Raw genomic sequence first — 20,027 nt, forward strand, 5'->3', positions numbered from 1 at the left:
AGCAGCTGTAATATATCATGTTTGGACAAATGGAATAGGGGGTTTCATGAAAATGGTTACAAGAATTGTGGTATAAAACATGCTTGTGGCTACAACACCCCACCCTCACCCTCCAAAAAAAAAACCAAGATGAAGGCCAGCATTATTGGTGTTTCCAAACTCATTCACAAGAAATTAAAGAGAGGCAAAATAATATAAAAAACAATTTAAAAAAAAAAAAAAAAACAATGAAATTAAATGGCATCAACAAAACAATAATGTAGGGTTACGATTTTCAGACCAAGCCCAAAATGTAAGGGATCTTGGCCCAGTGAGCCCAGTATAATAAATTTGTAGAGAGTGAGTCAAAGAGCTAGGTTTTAGTGCATGGATAACAGTTAGAATGGGTTTTCAGGACAATCAAACAGAAATGAACTGAGTTTATCAAAGAAAGCTTGTCCTCGGCACAATCCGAGGAGTTCTGCTCTTGTATATATTGGATGACAATGGTTACAAGAGTTCTTGAAATTGCTATAGTACTTTCTCTCTCTCTTTTTCCCCTACCCCTTCTCTATGGTGGGTTTCTCCTATTATATAGTCCTCTTTAGACGATCTTGACCTTTCACTTGTTGATCATCTAAGCCTATACTTGAGTGTCTATCCCATCAGACACCCTTTCTGGCGTTCTGTGAGTTACGGTAACCGAGGTAGCACTGTTCAGGGGTCATTTCCTCGTTAATGCGACCAGGATGTTAGTTGCAGGCATTTAATGCGGATGTGACAGTTTCTCCTTGAATTGCTCATCCACCATGCTCCCATGGCTGACCCATTGTACTCGTCCTTCTTTCTAGAATGCTTTAGGAGGCTACCTTTGATGGCGTGCCGCTCTTCCCTTCTATGACCTTGGTTCATCGAGGATAGGATTATCCTCGGCGATGTTCCTTAGCAATTTGGGCTTTCTTCGTTCGTCCTCGGACATTCCTTCCTCCTTGGCATGGGCCTTGGGCTCAATATAAAATGGGCCGGGTTTACCAAATTCTTTGGCCCCACAATAGCCCCTCAAAATCCTACTGTTCGGATCCTCGGACGGAAAGGAGGATTTTGATGTCCTCAGTTCTTTGTCATCGCTTGCCAAGTCTTGTCTTCTGTCAGCACCAGAGTCTCTTCACCTGCCCAAGGCGCGTTCCTGGCATTTTGGTATATGGAGCGGGCCCTCATTAATATCTTTATGAAGTGACGCAGATCCAACGGATGAGGATTTCTTCGAAAATTGGGCGAGAGTTATTTCGCTTGTAACTCTTTCTTTGAGTTCCATGCGAATTAATTTCCGCTAAATTTCGCCTTCTATATAAGGCACCCTGGGGGAATCGTTCTTTCACATTTATAGATCCTTGAGTTCTGCAGGAATCTCAAGCTCTTAACCCTTCAGGCATTCCCAAGAACCTTGCCAAGATCGTGATCAAGGCCTAGGGAATGAGGTGGCCTTGGATAAAGGCAAGGGCAAGGAAACCAAGCCCCCTTCAGAAACCAAGGATGCCGCCCAAATCCTAGATGACGCAATTGAGGCAAAGGAATCGGAGGCCAAAGATGTTCCTACCTTTCAACTGAGCAAGAAAGAAAACTCTCCTCCTTCAGCCAAGAACCAAAGCAGGTGTAGATCGCATCAGACTTTTGGTGCGACAAAGCTTAGGTCTCACCTTGATAGCAGGACATCTTGCAATTAGGAGAAAAAAGGATCCATCAAGCGTTTCCGCCTCTTCTTCTTTCTCATCGCTGGTACCACCCATACTGGCTCGATTGCTACTAGAACAAGATTGTGAATCTACCATTCCTATGGGCTTTCTCTTTTTATAGTTAGCTTCAAAAGAAGCCTGCCTAAGCCACTTGATATATGATGTACCTTTCTTTTATTTAATAAAAAGGGCTGCACCTATTACTTTATGAATCATTCCTTTCTCTGCAGTAATTATTTCATTGACGGGTGTATTGTTATTTTTCCCTCCAATGGGGCTTAGAACTGATGCTATTGACGGTAACGAAAAGTTGTCACCTTGATTTTAACAAAACCAACAGTAGCACCCGGCTGCTAATTTTAAATAAGTTAACTATGTAGGAATAATAAAAAACATAACCATGTGCTCTATACTGCAAACTGTACGACTATCAAAGAATGTTGGATTTAAAGTAAGTGATCCAAGGGGACCATCGTGCATTAAGGCTCTGTTCGACATTTATAATGACGTCAGAGCGTTGGTTTTCCCCAAGCATCTGGTCCGAGGATCCAGGCATGCCTTAGGTTCTGCTTAAGCACTTGTAAAGAGATGTCATAGCGTTAATTTTTCCAAAGCATGTGGTCCAAGGACTTAGGCATGGCTAAGACTTTGCTTAACATTTAGCAGTAGGTTCAGGGGACCCAACATACCCAAGGTTCTTCTTAGCAAGAGTTCTGAGGAACCCGACATAGCTAAGGTTCTTCTTTTATTGAATCGGTAACAAAAAATGTTAAGCCTATAATGCAAATTTCCTCATAGGTTTGTGGTCCGAGGAGCCATGCAAGACCTTAGTTTACATCTTTGTTGAGTGAGGAAAGGGTAGGCGATCCGAGGAGCTGGGCTCCTTTTAGATTTTACTCATCACTCAGATAGATGCTTGAAGTAGTTAATCTCCTCAAGAGCTGTGGTCCAAGGATCCGTACAACACCCTGATTCTGTTTAACCCTTAGGTAGTTGCCGAAAGTTATTAGTTTCCCCATAGGTTTGTGGTCCGAGGAGCCATGCAAAACCTTGGTTCTGTCTAACACTTAAATAATTGCCTGAAGTTATTAGTTTCCCTATAGGTTTGTGGTCCGAGGAGCCATGCAAGACCTTGGTTCTGTCCAACACTTAGATAATTGTCAGTGTGTGTTAATTCCCCCAAAGCAGGAGGTCCGAGGACTTGTCATAGCTAAGGCTGCGTTTAACCACTTCAGTAGATTAGAAGATATCAATATATATTTTCTAGAACTAGCCCCACCGTGGAGCCTCCTTGAATCGCTCTGTGTTGCTGCCACTTCCTCCAATGGAGGTCCAGCAAACTCGGCCACCAGATTTGCGAAGACCTGACCCTTGACAGAGGTACAGGGCATGTACTTGATGTCAGAAGCCCCTAGAACTGTGCCCCATTTAGCAATCCTCCCCGTATAATCTGCACTTCGAAGTATAGACCTGAGCAGAAGCTGAGCTAGGACAACAACTGTGTGTGCCTCATGTAGTGTCTTACTCACATAATAAACTGGCAACCATAATGGCTTTCTCTAGGGACTCTTGTTGATAAGGGTCTGATCCTATCTTAACTAACCGTTGCACTCATTATCACACAAACTCTTCCTACAAATGGTGCTAATTGTAGGGTCACGATTTTCAAACCGAGCCCAAAATGAAAGGGATCTTGGCCCAGTGAGCCCAGTACTATAAATTTGTAGAGAATGGATCAAAGAGCTAGGTTTTAGTGCATAGATAACAGTTAGAATAGGTTTTCAAAGAAAGTTTGTCCTCAACACAATCCGAGGAGTTCTGTTCTTGTATATATTGGATGACAACAGTTACAGGAGTTCTTGAGATTGCTATAGTGCTTTCTCTCTCCCTTTTTCCCCCGCCTCTTCTCTATGGTGGGTTTCTTCTATTATATAATCCTCTTTAGACGATCTTGACCTTCCACTTGTTGATCATCCAAGCCTATACTTGCGTGTCTGTCCCATCAAACACCCTCTCTGGCGTTCTGTGAGTTGTGGTAACCAAGGTCGCATTGTTCAAGGGTCATTTCCTCGTTAATGCGGCCATGATGTTAGTTATAGGCATTTAATGTGGAGGTGACAGTTTCTCCCTGAATTTTTCCTCTACCATTCTCCCATGGCTGGCCTATTATACTCGTCATTCTTTCTGGAATGCTCTGGGAGGCTGCCTTTGATGGCGTGCCACTCTTCCCTTCTATGACCTTGGTTCACCGAGGACAGGATTATCTTCGGTGATGTTCCTCGGCAATTTGGGCTTTCTTCATTCTTCCTCAGACATTCCTTCCTCCTCAGCATGGGCCTTAGGTTCAGTATAAAATGGGTCGGGGTTGCCAAATTCTTTGACCCCGCAAATACATCTAAGCATAACTATTTTATTGGGACTAAAAAAAAAAAAAATTACGTAAATCATGCTAAGGAAGGAAAGATAACAAAGCAGTTTCCGAAGAAGAGTATAAACAGTTCATCTTCAATTCCTAATCACCCAAAGCAAGCAATACTTGCTAGAGACCTGCTTTCTCAATGAACATGGCCCGATGGGAATGTATTTCAATAAGAAGATAGGAATATACGGCAATAGAAGATTTAAGAGGTACAAGTAAAATCTTTAGCACAAACATATAATAGTTGATAGTAAACAAAATGAGAAAATTTTTAAATAAATAATACAAGGAGAGCATGAAGAACATTTAGTATGAGTGTGAAAACATGAAGCTAAAAGAGGTTACCATAAAATTGCCAACAAAGAAAAATTTGAGCACATCTATCTATACGTTGTAAATCATAAGTGGTAGGAAACATGAACTTGCCTTGATAAATAAGCTTGCTCAAAGTAGATAACCAATACTGACCACCTCTTTCATCATATAAGTAATAAATGATTATATTGAAGAAAATTTGAAATTAGGACAAAATATTTTAAGTATACAATGCTATGTAGTCAACTAGTGCCTTAACATAATCGACAGTAACCACAACCTAGATGAATTAATTTTTTTTAAAGATAAAGCCACTTAAGTAAGTCAATCAATTAGAAATAAAAAAAGTTAATAGAACAGTTCCATATCAAACAGTATATATTCATACCTAAGGTCCGTTTGGATAGAACTTATTTTGCTGAAACTGAAAACTAAAAGCACTATAGCAAAATAATTTTTAAATGTTTAAATAGTGCCACGGGGCCCTTTTTAATGAAAAAGTGGTTGAAAAGTGAAGTTTGTGAGACCCATGAATAGTGCACGGGTGCACTGTTCACTGTTGAAAAGTCAAAACATGCGATTGGGAAAAAAAAAAAAAAAAAAGGAAAGAAACGCAAATGTGGATCCATATTAAAGAAACGCAAATGTGGATCCGCATTACATACCTAATGTATGATAACAAATAATCAAACTAAAACACCTCAATTATGGCCATCAAACAAGATAGTGAATGCAAGCCCCCTCCCTCTCTTCCAAAGAATTACTACATATAATTATTCACTAACAATTTTTTCATTCTCATTACAAATTCAACCTAGGCCTTAATCTCTCTTCTAATTAAAAGCAGAATAGCCTTCTCAGACTTTACATTGCCATTACATACAAGAGCATTTCTTTGAAGTCAAATATAATAAACCGCCATAGACCAAGCAAGTTTGCATATGGTGCTTTCAAAAATTTTACCCATCAACCAATCCATACCCCCACAAAATCACTTAACGCAAGTTATATGTGAGGGATTTTATTAAACATCATGACTTAGTCAGATCACTTTCAAGAAACTCCTGCAGAAGACACACCATGATAGCCCCATTTAAATGCCCTGTCTCGAGTGGAAAGTCAAATCACTTTCTACCACTTCATTTCAGGAGATATACTTCTTATTTACTCCTAAGCTTATTTACAATAGAACTACAGAGTTATGTTCTACTCACAACATGGCTCAATGCATTATTTATTTTTCTTTAAGTAGAAGGGAGAGATGCAACTAAAGCCTAGCTTGGCAAGATAGAGGCACATTTCTTCGAAGTCTGATTAATATGTTCTAATTTTCTATGATGATGGATACATATTGAGTCAGAATCATTGTTGACAAAGGGAAGGGTCATTGAAGATGAACCCAAATCAAATGCATCATTAAATCCCAAACCTGGCCAACCTAGAGGTAAGAATAATCACCAGAATATTGATCACTAAAGCTAAACCTAAATTTTAAAGAGAAAAAACAAAGCTAAACCTTTAGACTAATTGGCCTTTCAAGATTTGACCACACTGAGAATTACATGATTCAACATGCCTGGTTAGATCTAATAGCATTTTGGTGAACTTGAAACACCTAAGTTTGTTTATAATTAAATTTCATATTTTAATAGTAAGATACATTAAATAAAAATGCAAATATAGAAATTGAAAAGAAAAATAAAAGGAAAAGGGATTGCACAACTACCATTGAAATCTCAATCACCTTTGACTTTTAACTCCTAAAGTATATGAACCTCAACTGTTGCAAAACATTAAATGTTGCATTTTCTTTCGCTTTCTATCCAAATCTAGAACTTCTCAATAATCAAACCACAAAAAAGAACGCAGTAAATGGAAAAATAAAAAAATAAAAAAAATTTAGTTAGAACATGAAGGTTTGGCTGCAAGGGAATTCAAGTTTGAATGCACATTTTCGTTCTAGATTGTTTAGAAATGTAAAAGCTAAGTGAGCAAATATGATCAAGGTCCTTAAGGAAAATCATAGATAATTGTAACTTTTTTTTTATAATGAATGAAACCATACAAACAGCAAACTCCAGTAGCCATATGCTACAACACCTAACAACAAAAACAGAGCAAGCAGGAAACTAAATAGAACTTGCAACTAACCTTGAAAAGAATCAAACTAAAAGTCTAAAACTCTTAATTACGCCTATCATCAAAATCAGGGAAATGCCCTCCCCCCAATTACAACTTGACTATTCACCAACAAAAAATTCTCTTTGCAACCTCAAACCAAGCCTTAATGTCTCCTCAAACTTTACACTTGGTACCGGGTATATACCTGGGATTTTATTAGACACCATGAGTTAACTACCATAGCCTTTTTGAGAAATGATACTTGTTAGAATAGGGTTAAAAGATTAAACTAACCATTTTCTAACAACTTAAAATTTTGGGAGAATTGGTATTTTAACTTGGTAATATATTACGATACAATCTCAATATCATCCTAAATCTTCAACCAAGTTGAATTCTCTTTTCTTTTCTTTTTTTCTTTCTTTCGATCAAAAAGTGAAAATATTCACATTCAACATAGAATCAAAAAATGGGCACAAAAAACAAAAGCAAAATATGAATATATAAGGATATGGTTAACCAATTTAAAAATCAAGAAAGAGAGAAATAGGACCTTTGTGTTAGCCATCGAGGTCTTGATCTATTCAAGAGCACAGAAGTTATTGATATGTTTCAAAAAAATTTCTCTTCTTTTTTTTTTTTTTTTTGATAGGTTGATATGTTTCAAAAGATTGGAGGCAACAACCTTGAACCTTACTGGGCAAACGAATCAGATCAATAAAAGACAAATATTATAATAACAGAAAACCAAATTGCAAAGTAGAAGAGATCTTGGGCTTACTAATTACTTCAACAGCAACAATGCCAACCACCTGCATTAAAATAAATAAATCAAACACTTATTTTATAAATAATAATTACAAAGTCCAGCATCTTGATTTTTCATTGAATGAGCCTTTGAATTTAGAGAAAAAGAGATAAGAAAGTGTCAAAGGCACCCAAAGATGTAACTAAAGAGGGAGGCATACCTTGGAAAAGAATGGTGTCCTGTGTCTTTGGGGACCATGAAAGAAGTCAATATTCTCCTAAATAACAATTGTGTGCTGTCTCCATTGTTTAAAAAATGAAGAAAGTGAATAAGGATTATGAAGAAGTGAGTGTTTAGAGAGGCTTCTTCTTTAGCCTAATCCTACCACATGGACATGGCTGAAGGAGAGCTCTGCTTTCAACTGGGCTTCAACATTTGTGTCAAATTCGGAGTCAATTTCTATTTTGCCATTGAAGTCAGATTCTGGCACACCCATAATCTCCTCCTTGGTTGAAAACCCCATGATCTAGAAATGGGAAGATCCACAACAGATGCATTCTACATAGACTCCCAACCATTTTATGAAATTGAAGTGGTTCCCACAAATTACAACATAGTACAACATGCCTTTAAAACCCACTTGAAAAACTCTAGCAAAACCACCCACAAATATTTGTTTTTTTGATAGATAATGAAAAATTTTATTTAACAAGTAGCCAACCCGAGTAAATTGGGGATGTACTGTGGGGGCAAAACTCAAGAATCAAAATTACAATGATCAAGTAAAACAAGAATGGAAGAAAAAGTAAAATGCGATAAAGCCACACTCCAAACAAGGAGAGTATGACAAAAAAAAGACTTAATCTCTAGCAAGGACCGTTCACATCCTTCAAAACATCTAGCATTCCTTTCACTCCAAATACATCATATCAAACAATGCGACACTAGTCTTCAAAAGCCTATATTGCGGTGACACCCAAACTTACCTTGCCAAAATTCAAACATCTCAATTACCTTATATGGCATAACATAGTGAATTCCAAACAAACAAAAACACCAAAGACCATAACTCAGATGCTATAGGGCAATGAAGAAGAAGATGATCCACCGATTCCCCATGCCTCTTACACATATAACACCAATCAAAAACAATAATACGCCTTTTGCGAAGGTTATCTGTTGTAATAATTTTACCTAAGGAAGCAAACCATGAGAAAAAAACTACCCTTGGAGGAACCTTCAATTGCCACACCATTCTCCAATGGAAAGAAGTAAGAGTAGGAGGGTAGAAAGAAAGATAAAATCCTCTAACCTCAAAACCTTCGATTGCCACACCACCCACAAATCCTTCTAAGCATGATATGTTACTCTAAATTGACCATCCTCACAATCCACTTTGGTTTTCCAATTTTAAACATAAGATATCCCATCAACATTCCATATATCACTCCACATCCATAACCCATCGATATAGCTTGCCAACTAAACCCATTTTGAGGCTCTATATTGTCTTCTTGTTGTAAGGTCAATGGTGGTGGTTTCTTTGCCTCAGGGTTGTTGCACATTTTTGACAATGGAAATCCACATAAGCCCTGGTTTTCAGTGTACGAATCATTATCAAAAGTATTAAATTGCTTTCCTGAAGGTATGTGTCCTGTAAGTTGGTTATGCGACAGATTTAAAACTTCAAGCCACGGTAGATCTGCCAATTGTGTAGGAATCTCCCCGATAAGCTTGTTGAAAGAGAGGTCTAACCATTCAAGATTGCTCAAATTTCCAAATGATGATGGAATATAACCTGTAAGGTTATTGTGAGAAAAGTTGAGCCCCTTAAGTGATTTTAGCCTCCCAATTATCTTTGGCATCTCTCCACTGAAACTATTTTTTGAAAAATCAACGACCGTGAAGACAGTTTGGATTCTCACCAACTCAATATATAACCCTTTCATCATCACATTCAAAGAATCTTGATAATACCCATCTCCCATATATTTTATTGCAACTTTTCCTTCATCTACATTTGTCATGGCTTTCAAAAATTTGAAATATTTTATTGGCAAAGGACCATTAAACTCATTGTTAGAGATGTCAAGGATTCGCAAATTTGGGAAAGGAAATTTGGTCTTAGAATTGCCTATATGACCATGAAATTTGTTTGATCTTATGACAAGAACCTGCAATTTTAGAAGACTTCCTAACCAATAAGGGAAGGTTCCCTTTATCTTATTATTTCCAAGATCTAGAACTTCCAAGTTGCTACAATTTGCTAAAGATCTTGGCAATGGCCCTTCCAATTGATTGCCATTAAGGTTAATATTTCTAAATTTATTTCCCTTGGAAAATGTTGTAGGGATGGTACCATGAAGGCTATTCATTCGCAAATCCAACACTGAAAGGACATTAGAGTGTACCAAACACTTAGGAAGCACGCCACTTAAGTTGTTATGAGACAAGTCTAGAACATCAAGGGAACTTGTGTTGCAAATTAAAGAAGGGATTTCTCCAGTTAATTTGTTATTGGAGACAAAGATATATCGTAGACTAAGAAAACTTAGATTGGGAAATGGTCCTTGAAGCAAGTTGTCACGAAGATCAAGAAAATGTAATGAATCCCTCCCCACTTCCCCCAACCATCTTGGAACTTGACCATAAATTCTGTTCTTGGAAAGGTCTAAGATTTGTAGTGTTGTAGCTATTCTTAAGAAAATTGGGAATTCACTAATGTTGCAAGAAGACAAGTTCAACAGTTGAAGATTGGGCAGGGCACAGGTGACATTATTGTTGATGCTAACTAAGTTATTATTTGAAAAATCAAGTAACTTGAGTTTTTTGAGCTTTGAAAACATTTCTAACTCCAACATAATACTCAAGTTATTTGATGAGAGAGATAGATAAGTAAGGTTAACAAATCTAGATATTGACCTTGGTATAGAACCATGTAGCTTATTATAACCCAAATCAAGATGCTCCAATGAATTGGACTTGAATTCACCAATCTCACCAATGAATTGATTACCATAAAGACTTAACGTCACCAAAGAGGGCAAATTGAATAACCAAGATGGCAGCGTCCCATTTAGGAAATTTGAATCTAAAGAGAGATCAATTAGATTAAAACCACTTACATGATTAGGAAGGGGACCAACAAGTTGGTTATAGCCAAGGTATAAAGTTAAGAGATTGGGCAAGTTCAATAGTGACATCGGCAACAAACCTGTTGAAATATTTTCCAATAATTAAAAAAAATTGTTAGTTCATGCCTAAGCCAAAAACGACTAAAATTTAAAAGTGGCAATTGAATCTCACTGCTGAAACTATTAAATGACATATCCAAAGAAGTAAGCTTTGTAAGGTTTCCAAGTGATGTTGGAATTGACCCAGTCAAATTGCAATCAGCGAGATTCAAATTCTTCACGGAATTCATATTGCCAATTGAATCAGGTAATTCTCCTAAAAAGTTTGCCTCAGATAAATCTAAAAACTTCAAGGAACTAAGGCTCCAATTACACTTTGAAAGAGAAACTTCAAGATTCCAATTTACCCCAAGATCAAGGGTTTGTATACTAGGAAGGCAAAGGATGTTATTTTGTAGTTTTCCTTGCAAGTTACAGCCATGGAGACTAAGAGTTGTGAAAGAGGAGGATAGATTCATCAAAGAATTAGGTCTAATGGAGGACATATCTGACCAATCCAGAAGCAGTTCCCTTAACTGAGTAAGGTTATGAATGAGTCTTTTCCATACTGGTGTTTCAATTAAAAGCCCAGAGTTGTAAGAAAGATCGAGTGAAACCAGCGAAGACAAATGAGAGATTTCATATGGGATTTTGCCAGATAAAAAGGAATAAGAAAGGTTAAGATGAGTCAAAGTCTTAAACCTGCCAAACTGGGACGAAATTAGGGAGCGACTGAAGTCATTGCCATCGAGACTCAACCTCGTGAGATGGGGAAGAAAGAAGAGGGTACTGTTGGAATGAATAGGGCCATAAAGCCAGCTGCAACTAAGGTCAAGGCCAATAACATGGCGTGTGGTTTGGTCACAGACGACGCCATCCCAAGTACAGTAGTCCCTATCCTCCTTCCAAGAGGCTGTCTTTGGATATGAAATATCACAAATCAGAGAAGCATCTCTATGAAGAGAAAGAGAGTGATTAAAATGGAGTAAAGCAGAGCAGGGTGAGACTGAAGACAACGAAGAAGAAGATGGAAAATGAAAGAGCAAGGAGAGTAGAACTAGAAGGCAGAATAATTGACACTTCCAACCTAAACACCCCATTTGAATTTGATACCAAAAAGAGAAAAGAAGGCAAAAGCAAATCACTGTAAATATATCTGATGTTATGAGCGAGGTGGGGCATGGGATGAGATGAATATTAAATGAAGATTTTATACACTTCCAAGTCAATCGAAGTCTTTGAACGCAGTTACATAAAAATTAAAATAAAATAAAATAGAATAAAAGATTTTTAACACAGTTGACTTCACCCTGAGTTGTTGGATTATGTTAGATTAGAGTATCCAACACGCATGTGATCACACCCACCACTTGGATAGGAGCGCCCAAGAACCGTCAATCAAGCTGACACAAAGTACTGGAATTTATTTCTTTTAATAACAAGTAATTCCCTTTTTCCTGCGTAGAAAAAAAGTTGCATGACGTATATGATGGTCATGACTCGTGATATAGAAGTAGAACATTCAAAACGTATATGATGGTCGTGACTCTTGATATAAGCGTTTTAACGTCTTCTCAGTGTGCAGTGTCTACTTCAAGTGCTCACATTTTGATAACTTCCTCAAATCATGGTTGAAATGGTCCAAACGACAAATCCCCACTACTTATAAATATGGTTTGGTTCCCATGTCCCGCCATTGACCAAACGACTTCGTGGATCGCTGATGTGTGTAGGCATTCCTTTACATCTAGAACGATAGTCAATAGCGTATTGCTACCAGTCATAATGGCCAAGAACTGTACCAATACCCTTCTAAAATGTACCGATAAAATACCATTCTGCACTAACCTATATCGACTAACATGGGATTTTAGGTCCTTCTGCCAGTACCAGAAAAAAAATTTAGAAAAAAAATAGTTATAAAATTGGATTAATATGCTTACGCTAATATTTGGGCATATAAAATATTTGAATTTTAAGTATTAACTGGTATTGAGATATTTCATTCTCTTTGCCTAATCAAAATGATATTTAATACAGTATTGACGGATTGCCAACCTCAAAATTTGAAAAATTTAAAGGAAATGGGAAACAAAAGTTCTAATAACGTGATGAAATTGCTGGTATAATAAGGTCAAAATTGAGCAATTTTGCTATCATTTTAGTTTTTCAATCACATGTTTGTTTATATTAACAAAAAACCAACACATAATTTAATGAAATCCTTCCCTCTAGACCTTTTTTTTTAAAAAAAATTTAATTTGAAATATTTTTCTTTCATTAAGCTCTCTGCAGAGTTTGCTTCTTGTGACCTTGTTTTGTCATATTAACTAATTTGAGTGTTTGTATGAAAATATATATGATTATTCTTCTTAGAGGATAGATAGGACAATAAATTTACTTATAGATAAATTTCTAACATAGTATATGGAATAACTTATATATTGCAAGATGAGTTTCACCACCAAGGATTAAAAAGGAACAACTTTCTTTCTTACTCATGCAAAACTAATGTCAATAGGCAGCAAAAGAGAACATATGTATTCTTATATCACTTCCAAGGGTTTCTGGCTTTAGGCTAAAAAAATCTCTCTTAAAATGAGGAAACGATTGACAAATTTTCTTTTGCACTCAGATGAAACATAAGAAACAATGAAGTGATTACCTTTAAAAGAAGTGTATTGCATTTATACAAGAAGACCAGAAGCACATAGATTTCATATGTTTAAACCGATAATGCTCATTGTTTTTATGTGGTGGACTTCATTTAATAAATGGGTGCTACTCAGAGGCAATGGCGTCATTACGAGACCAAATTGATAGAAGATAATAGAAGGTAGAAGAAAAGAGTAGTTTTAAGATTACAAATTATTCAACAACTTTGACGTGGCAAATTATGAGTGGTTATCTATTATTTACACATTGACCCACCATTTTTTTTTTTACCAGTCACACTTTACCACGTCATAGTTGTGGCAAGAAATTGTAAAAAATTATGTGGACCTAAACTTTTCCAAATGTAAAATGAGAGAAGAATGCTAGGATAGCTAATCATAGGAGCCTACATTACTTGCTAATGTCTTTTTTCTTTTTTTGATAAGTAAAAATATATACATGTAATTACTAATGTATTTCTCAAGATTATTAAACCATTGAAAAGCCAATGAAGTATGTGGCTTATTCCAATGCCTTATATATGCAGTTTTCCTCTTAAAACAAGGCCTCCAAGGATATGACCCTATCTAGTAATGTTTGCATCACCAACAACATTTAGGATTGGAACATTTAAAAACACTTCATTCTGGTCAAATGGTCAAAAACATTTAAACTTAGGGATTAGATGGTAATATGCAACATGCGATTTTCTCTAACCCAACCACCCCCCCCCCCTCCCTCTTTCTCTCCTTTTAACTTCCTGATATATTAGATGTATTCGATTGATACCTTTAGACGCAATATATAAGTACAAGTACAGTTGCTCTCTAGTTGACTGAGGAAGGTGAAATTTAACACAACTAGGCAGCATATCCATGTCCACAAATCAAACACAAACTGTGAACAGCGTTGACAACCATCTTCATTACAATGCAAGCATGCCAAACAAAATCAAGTGCTTAATCATTTCGGTACATGTTGAAACCAAATTGCATATCATCTAGAAATACTAACATAATAATGATGTAGCCACAAAAGGAGTTTAACATAAACAACTACAACTAGGCAAGGAGAAGCTTAACACAATTGGGCAGCGCATCCATGTTCCCAAAACACAAACACACCCACTATGTTGGTGAGCTTCTTCATCACAATGCAAGAATGACAGTCAAAACAAAGTGCTTAATCATTTCTGCAAACACAATAAAACCAACTGCAAATCATCCATAGTTACTAATATAAAAATGGTGTGGCCACAGAATGAGTCTTAACATAAACAACTATGATTCATTTGCATAATAAACTAATTACATACTAAGAAACAGAACACCATCAAAAAGCTTTGTTCAATCTTTTCTTTTTCTAAGTTAAAGTCTGTTACTGCAGCTCATCACCAACCATGATTGCATAAGGTCCTGCAAGAAATTAAGACACGTAAGTGCATTCTTGTTTGTGATTTAACACTAGAAGTAGATAAATTAACACCAATTAGTAAGGTAACATATAGAAAAAACCTAAACCAACCTACACTACTATTTATGGTTTTCCGGAATGTACATATTAAGAAGTACTCCAAGCCATTACCACATGAAGGTGTGCAGCAAGGATGGGGACCAAGGTAAATGAACTAAGCATATAACCACGCCAACAATTACATAATAATAAGATATCACATATATCATTGCTACAAAAAGAATTATGAACCTAAGATTGCTTTGTTGGTCAGCATATTTTCAAATTTCAATTACAGAAAAACAAAAGGCTAATAAGATGCTTAATACCTATTAACTCCAATAATTTTCCCTTTCAAAATTGAGGCAAAAATGCTTGCTGCGCTGCCTATTGCTGCCTTGAACCAGGAAAAGTTATACAGTTAAGAAACAACCTAACTGAGGGAAAGTAAAAGAAACTAGATGCAAAAGTTAGCATCCTCCATAACAAGAAAAATTTATGCAAACATCACAAATTGAACAACAATTTCTTGCAAACAACAAAAAATATCACAAATCTCATGGATTGCTTTGTTCATCAGCATGTCCGCAAAACTGTGGCTGACCCAATCAATAACTCAACTAGAACTTGCAAACAAATCTAGTAACCTAGTCAGGAAGCTATACCACCCATCCCTAAGTAACACAATCCTATCTTACTCCCTCCCCAAAATTGATGGGAGCCAAAATAGGCTTGTTTGGCATCACTCCAGCTTGGGTGAATACTAGGTCAAAAAAACCTACTACCTGCTCCATCTAGCCAATAGGAATAATGACCCAAATGAGGCCAGGGTCAATGATACACCTAATGAGGTATAGTCCAGAATCTGGAAAGTAAACTGCCAGTGAAAACCCTTACCTTCATTTGGGAAAAAATTCATGACAGCCTGCCAGTCAGAATGAATCTCAAACACAGAGGTATTCTGCCAAGAGGAGAATGAAACCACATCTCACATATTTCTAGCTGGTCCCTTGGCAAGGGCTGTCTGATTGGGATCAGATTTGCCCCTTAGAAAATCAGAGTTAGGACAGACTTCAGTAATACACTGGTTAACAAGGTGCATGCGGCCTTCTTGCAAGTGATCTTCACCACCCTATAGATAATCTGGCTTCACAAAAATCTGGTCATCCATGAGGAAAACACCCTAATCCAATTGAAGAGGTGCTCACATCCAGAACTCTCATTTGCATGTACCATGATGCATACAACAACAGCAACCGGCCTAAAACTAAGGAAAGACATGATGCATCCACCACAGAGTTTGTTAAGGAGTGGCAACTAAATATCAAAGCTGCAGGAGAAAGGCACAAGAAGAATAAAAGGGGAGGACACACATTTAAAGCCAGAAATATAGCAGAGACCAGAATCTTTGAGGGATGCAACAATTCCAAAGCTGATTCCATAATGTTGGCACATCAGGAACCTATCTTAGTAGTAGTGCTCATGGCAAAGGAGCTAGGATACTGGTGACTAGTAGTGCTCACCAATAGCAAGAACACAAAGAATGCGTGCAAGAATAAAGTTAAATCCTAGTGGAGGAACCAAATTCCTTTAGCAGACCTGAACTATCCATGACAGGGCCAAATTACCTACCAAGCCACCTGTGCATTTTGGCTGGGTTAACCCAACTATATTGTAACATCGCTGTTTGTTGCTTGCTATGTGTTTTGATCTCCTGAGCAATAGTGCTTAACTAGTGCTTTGAGCTGTTTTCTTAACATACCTATCAAAACAAAAAAGTATGATACCTTGGACTCTTAATTTGGATTATCTATATTTGATTATGAATTTGGATTGTGAATTTTAAAGGGGAAAATGTATATTAATAATGTTAAGACAGGAGGGAATAGAAGGCTTTATGAACATGGTGGAACAAAAGATGATTGTTGCTTGCTATGTGTTTTTATCCCATAAGCAATAGTGCTCTGAACTAGTGCTTTGAGCTGTTTTCTTAATATACCTATCAAAACAAGAGATATGATACCTTGGACTCTTAATTTGGATTATCTATATTTGAGTATGAATTTGGATTGTGAATTGTACAGGGAAAAAATGTGTATTTATAATGTTAGGAAAGAATGGAATAGAAGGCTTTATGGAAATGATGGTACAAAAGATGATTGTGGCTTCAGCATCAGCGCCCCCCCCCCAAAAAAAAAAAATGATTAAAGTTGGTATTGAACATTGTGCAGCTGGCTAGCCGAAGATCATTCATTCTGCATTAAATAGACTCTTACATCAGAATTGGGGTTTTAATTTAGCTTTTATGGATCAAGTTCCATACTTCTATTTCTTAGCAAGTACGGTAGTTTGAAGTTGATGTCTTCAATTTACCTAGTTCTTTCTTTATTGCATCCACTGGTGAGAAAATATTAACTTATTCACAAGATATTAAGAGAGGGAAAGAAAAACAATAAAATGAAATGGAGTCAACAAAACAATACATCTAAGCCTAAGTACTTTATTGGGACTGAAAACATAATGCAAAATATGCTAAGGAAGGAAAGATAACATAATAGTTCCAAAAGAGGAGTATAAACAGGTCATTTTCAATTCTTATTCTTTAACCACCCAAAGCAAGCAATATCGGCAGGTGAGCTGTTTTTTAAAGGAACATGGCTTTATGAGAATGTTTTTAGTAAGAAGATATACAAGAGAATTATTTAGCATAAACATTTACTAGTTGACAGAATGAGAAACTTTAAAATAATAACATAAGGAGAGCATGAAAGAACATGTAGTATGAATGTGAAAACACATAATTAAACAAGGTCACCACTTGCCACAAAATTGCCAACAAAGAAAAATTTGAGCACATCTCTCTATAATTTGTAAGTTATTAGGGGCAGGAAATATGAACTTTGCTAGATAAATAAGATTTCTCAAATTTGACAGCCAACAGTGACAATGTTTTTAATATAAGTAATAAATGATTATATTAAAGAAAATTTGAAATGAGTATAAACAATTTTTTGTATAGACGCTGCGTACCCAAACATCACCTCAATATAACCAAAAGCGACCATTACATTAATAAGCTATTTATCTTAAAGATAAAGCAACTTAATTAAGGTAATCAATCAATAATAATAAATTTTATAGAACAATGCAATATCAAACATTATATACTCCTATCTAATGTATTATCAATGCCAAGTGTATATAAAGAACAAAATTAAAAAACAATATTCCATAAAAAAATAAATATAAAAAACAAAAAACAAATATAAATCATGAAATGAAATGCATCATACCTATATTTGTTAGTATGTAACCACACCATTGGCAGCTTTGTCGAGCAAAATGAGACTCTCAACGTAAGCACCAACAAAATTATACTTATATCCAATAATCCCAAGATCCTTAATCTCTTTGGTCTCAAGATCCTGCGACACGAGGTGTCCTCCACCCATTTCCCACACAATCTTGCCACTCCTTGTGAAACCTACTGCCCTCCGTATATAGTCTCTTGAAAGGAAGCCACCTTGACTGGTCATAGTTAAACTTAAAGCTTTGGTCCACGAGGAAACAATACCATACTGTTTCATCACCCATATATTGAGACAGTGACTATTATAGTCTTGGTGAAAGAAGGCAATGGAGTTCCCGTATGTGGAAATAGGAGAGCAAAGCCGCATTCTTTCACGGGTATAAGCTGGAAGTTCTGGCAGCTGCATGTTGCGGAAGACCTCATCCCCCAAATCAAACACCAAAACAAAATGATGAAATGAGCCATCATCAGCCCTGGTGAAAACACGCCAATGCAGAGCCCCATTGACAAATGCCTGTGGTGCACGACCATCAATAACACATCTGGGAACCAGGCTAGCCTTAACCATTCTCCATTTATTAGTGGAGAGTGAATAAACCTCAACCTTGGGTCGATCCTTTCGAAGGTCAAGTGTATCCACTAAGGTGACAACCCTGACCACTTTATAGTCATTAGTTTTGGGATCAAATCCAAAACCAAGAGACGCGTCGAACCCACCATGTGTATCGAAGGTGACATTAGGATAAGGAAGTCGGAGAATCTTTCTAACACAAGGGTTCCACAGATAAAATATGTCAGTGTATGTGAATAAATCATCAGAAAGGCAGAGCAGACCGTCACAAGTACCGACCACACGGAATACTAGGCAATGGGACTCAAGGTCTGGACCGTGGAAAGGGAAATCTAACCTTGTGTGTTGTTGTTGTTCAGTGAAATCATCATCATCATCATCGTGCAATGTATACACTTCTCTGTCACCTGTGGGTATGGTACCAAACATTTTAAATGGTTGTGTGGGAAGCCTGAAGAGAAGGAGGTTTTTGTGGGAGTGGCGGAGATGGGTTGAAATGAAAGTTGGGTTTTTGATTAGGGATTTCCATGTTTTTGAGACAGAGGTACAGACAATGATGGATTTGATAGGTAGGCAATGGAAAATATGGGTAAGAATCTCATCAGGTAAAAATCCCCATCTCTTCTCATTGTCTGACATTGCTGCTTAGCTTAGCTTTCAAAGAGAGATGAAGAAGGTTGGGGTTTAGAGATGAAGGTTGTCGACTGAGTGGAGAGTAGCTGTAGAGAGTGTGCTATAGGATCAGATTCAGATCAGACAACGTTTGGATCTATTTATATATTGGAGGAAAACAACGTTTGGAGGAAAATTTTGAAGCAAATGCCACCTTATGACATTAAGCACCAGAGAAACATTATAGTTGCTACTTGTGTTTTGCATAATTTTATTAGAAAACATGATAGGGAAGACGAGGGATTCAATTGGGATGAACATGACTTGGACAGACCAAGAAGCAATAGTAGTGGAGAAGGTAGTAGCAGACAGGCAAATGTTGAAAATATACAAGATGAGGAGATGAAATTTGTTCGTGACAAAATAGCTCGATCCATTTGTGGGTTGTAAACAATATTTTTATTATTTCTATTTTGGTGTTTTGGTTTTTAATTTTTTCGGATAAGAGCTTTTTTATTATTATAATGGATTGTCTATTACTTATATTGTTGGCAATTAACATTTTAATATAATTATTTTCCTAATCATTTTAATATCTTTTTCTTGATGAGTTATTTTTAATATTTTAAATTTTATAAACTTCTCTCCATGAATTTCAACAACGAAAACATCATTATTGTTGTTAGTATTAATGTAATTGTTAAGCTTAATTACATATTTTCAATAATAAAAAAACACTGATCACGGGAAAAATGACAATATAACCTTCAAAAAATAGTTAAATCCTTTTTGGTTATTTACACTAAAAACAGCTATTTTTAAAACAGCTTATCCAAACGCTTAATATGACTTTAAAAATAGAAAACGCATTTTTTCACATTTTTACCAAACACTTATTTGTGGCTTTTAAAATGGAGTTTTAAAAACGCACGTTTTAAA

General features: G+C 36.5%; 2 protein-coding genes and 1 long non-coding RNA gene across 7 annotated transcripts in view; all 3 read right to left on the bottom strand.

The window, feature by feature from the left end:
- The window catches only part of LOC136070281 (uncharacterized), a 79,391-nt gene extending 72,222 nt beyond the window's left edge, over positions 1-7,169 (bottom strand). For both annotated transcript variants that reach the window (XR_010631565.1, XR_010631566.1), the window contains exon 1: positions 7,121-7,169. This is a non-coding gene — a long non-coding RNA (uncharacterized LOC136070281). The remainder of the gene's footprint in view (positions 1-7,120) is intronic.
- Positions 7,170-8,575: 1,406 nt separating this feature from the next.
- On the bottom strand, positions 8,576-11,847 carry LOC112011748 (receptor-like protein 7). Its single transcript, XM_065780022.1, has 2 exons — positions 10,622-11,847; positions 8,576-10,529 (listed from the first exon to the last, which is right to left on the bottom strand). The coding sequence occupies exons 1-2, from the start codon at positions 11,586-11,588 to the stop codon at positions 8,680-8,682; spliced, it is 2,817 nt and encodes a 938-aa protein (XP_065636094.1). The 5' UTR covers positions 11,589-11,847; the 3' UTR covers positions 8,576-8,679.
- Positions 11,848-14,038: 2,191 nt separating this feature from the next.
- Positions 14,039-19,686, bottom strand: LOC112028404 (F-box protein At3g07870). Of its 4 annotated transcripts, XR_002884621.2 has the most exons (3): positions 17,889-19,686; positions 14,925-14,992; positions 14,039-14,558 (listed from the first exon to the last, which is right to left on the bottom strand). XR_002884621.2 is itself a non-coding variant. In XM_024061092.2 (2 exons), the coding sequence occupies exon 1, from the start codon at positions 19,113-19,115 to the stop codon at positions 17,898-17,900; it is 1,218 nt and encodes a 405-aa protein (XP_023916860.2). In that variant the 5' UTR covers positions 19,116-19,686; the 3' UTR covers positions 14,039-14,558; positions 17,889-17,897. The 4 variants fall into 4 exon arrangements, 2 of the variants coding, with proteins under 2 accessions (XP_023916860.2, XP_065636096.1); XR_010631567.1 differs by lacking the exon at positions 17,889-19,686 and adding an exon at positions 15,493-17,861 and having other exon boundaries at positions 14,039-14,992; XM_024061092.2 differs by lacking the exon at positions 14,925-14,992.
- Positions 19,687-20,027: the final 341 nt, after the last annotated feature.

The sequence above is a fragment of the Quercus suber genome, unplaced genomic scaffold (genome assembly GCF_002906115.3).
Source record: "Quercus suber isolate HL8 unplaced genomic scaffold, Cork oak 2.0 scaffold_223, whole genome shotgun sequence".
Lineage (NCBI taxonomy): Eukaryota > Viridiplantae > Streptophyta > Magnoliopsida > Fagales > Fagaceae > Quercus > Quercus suber.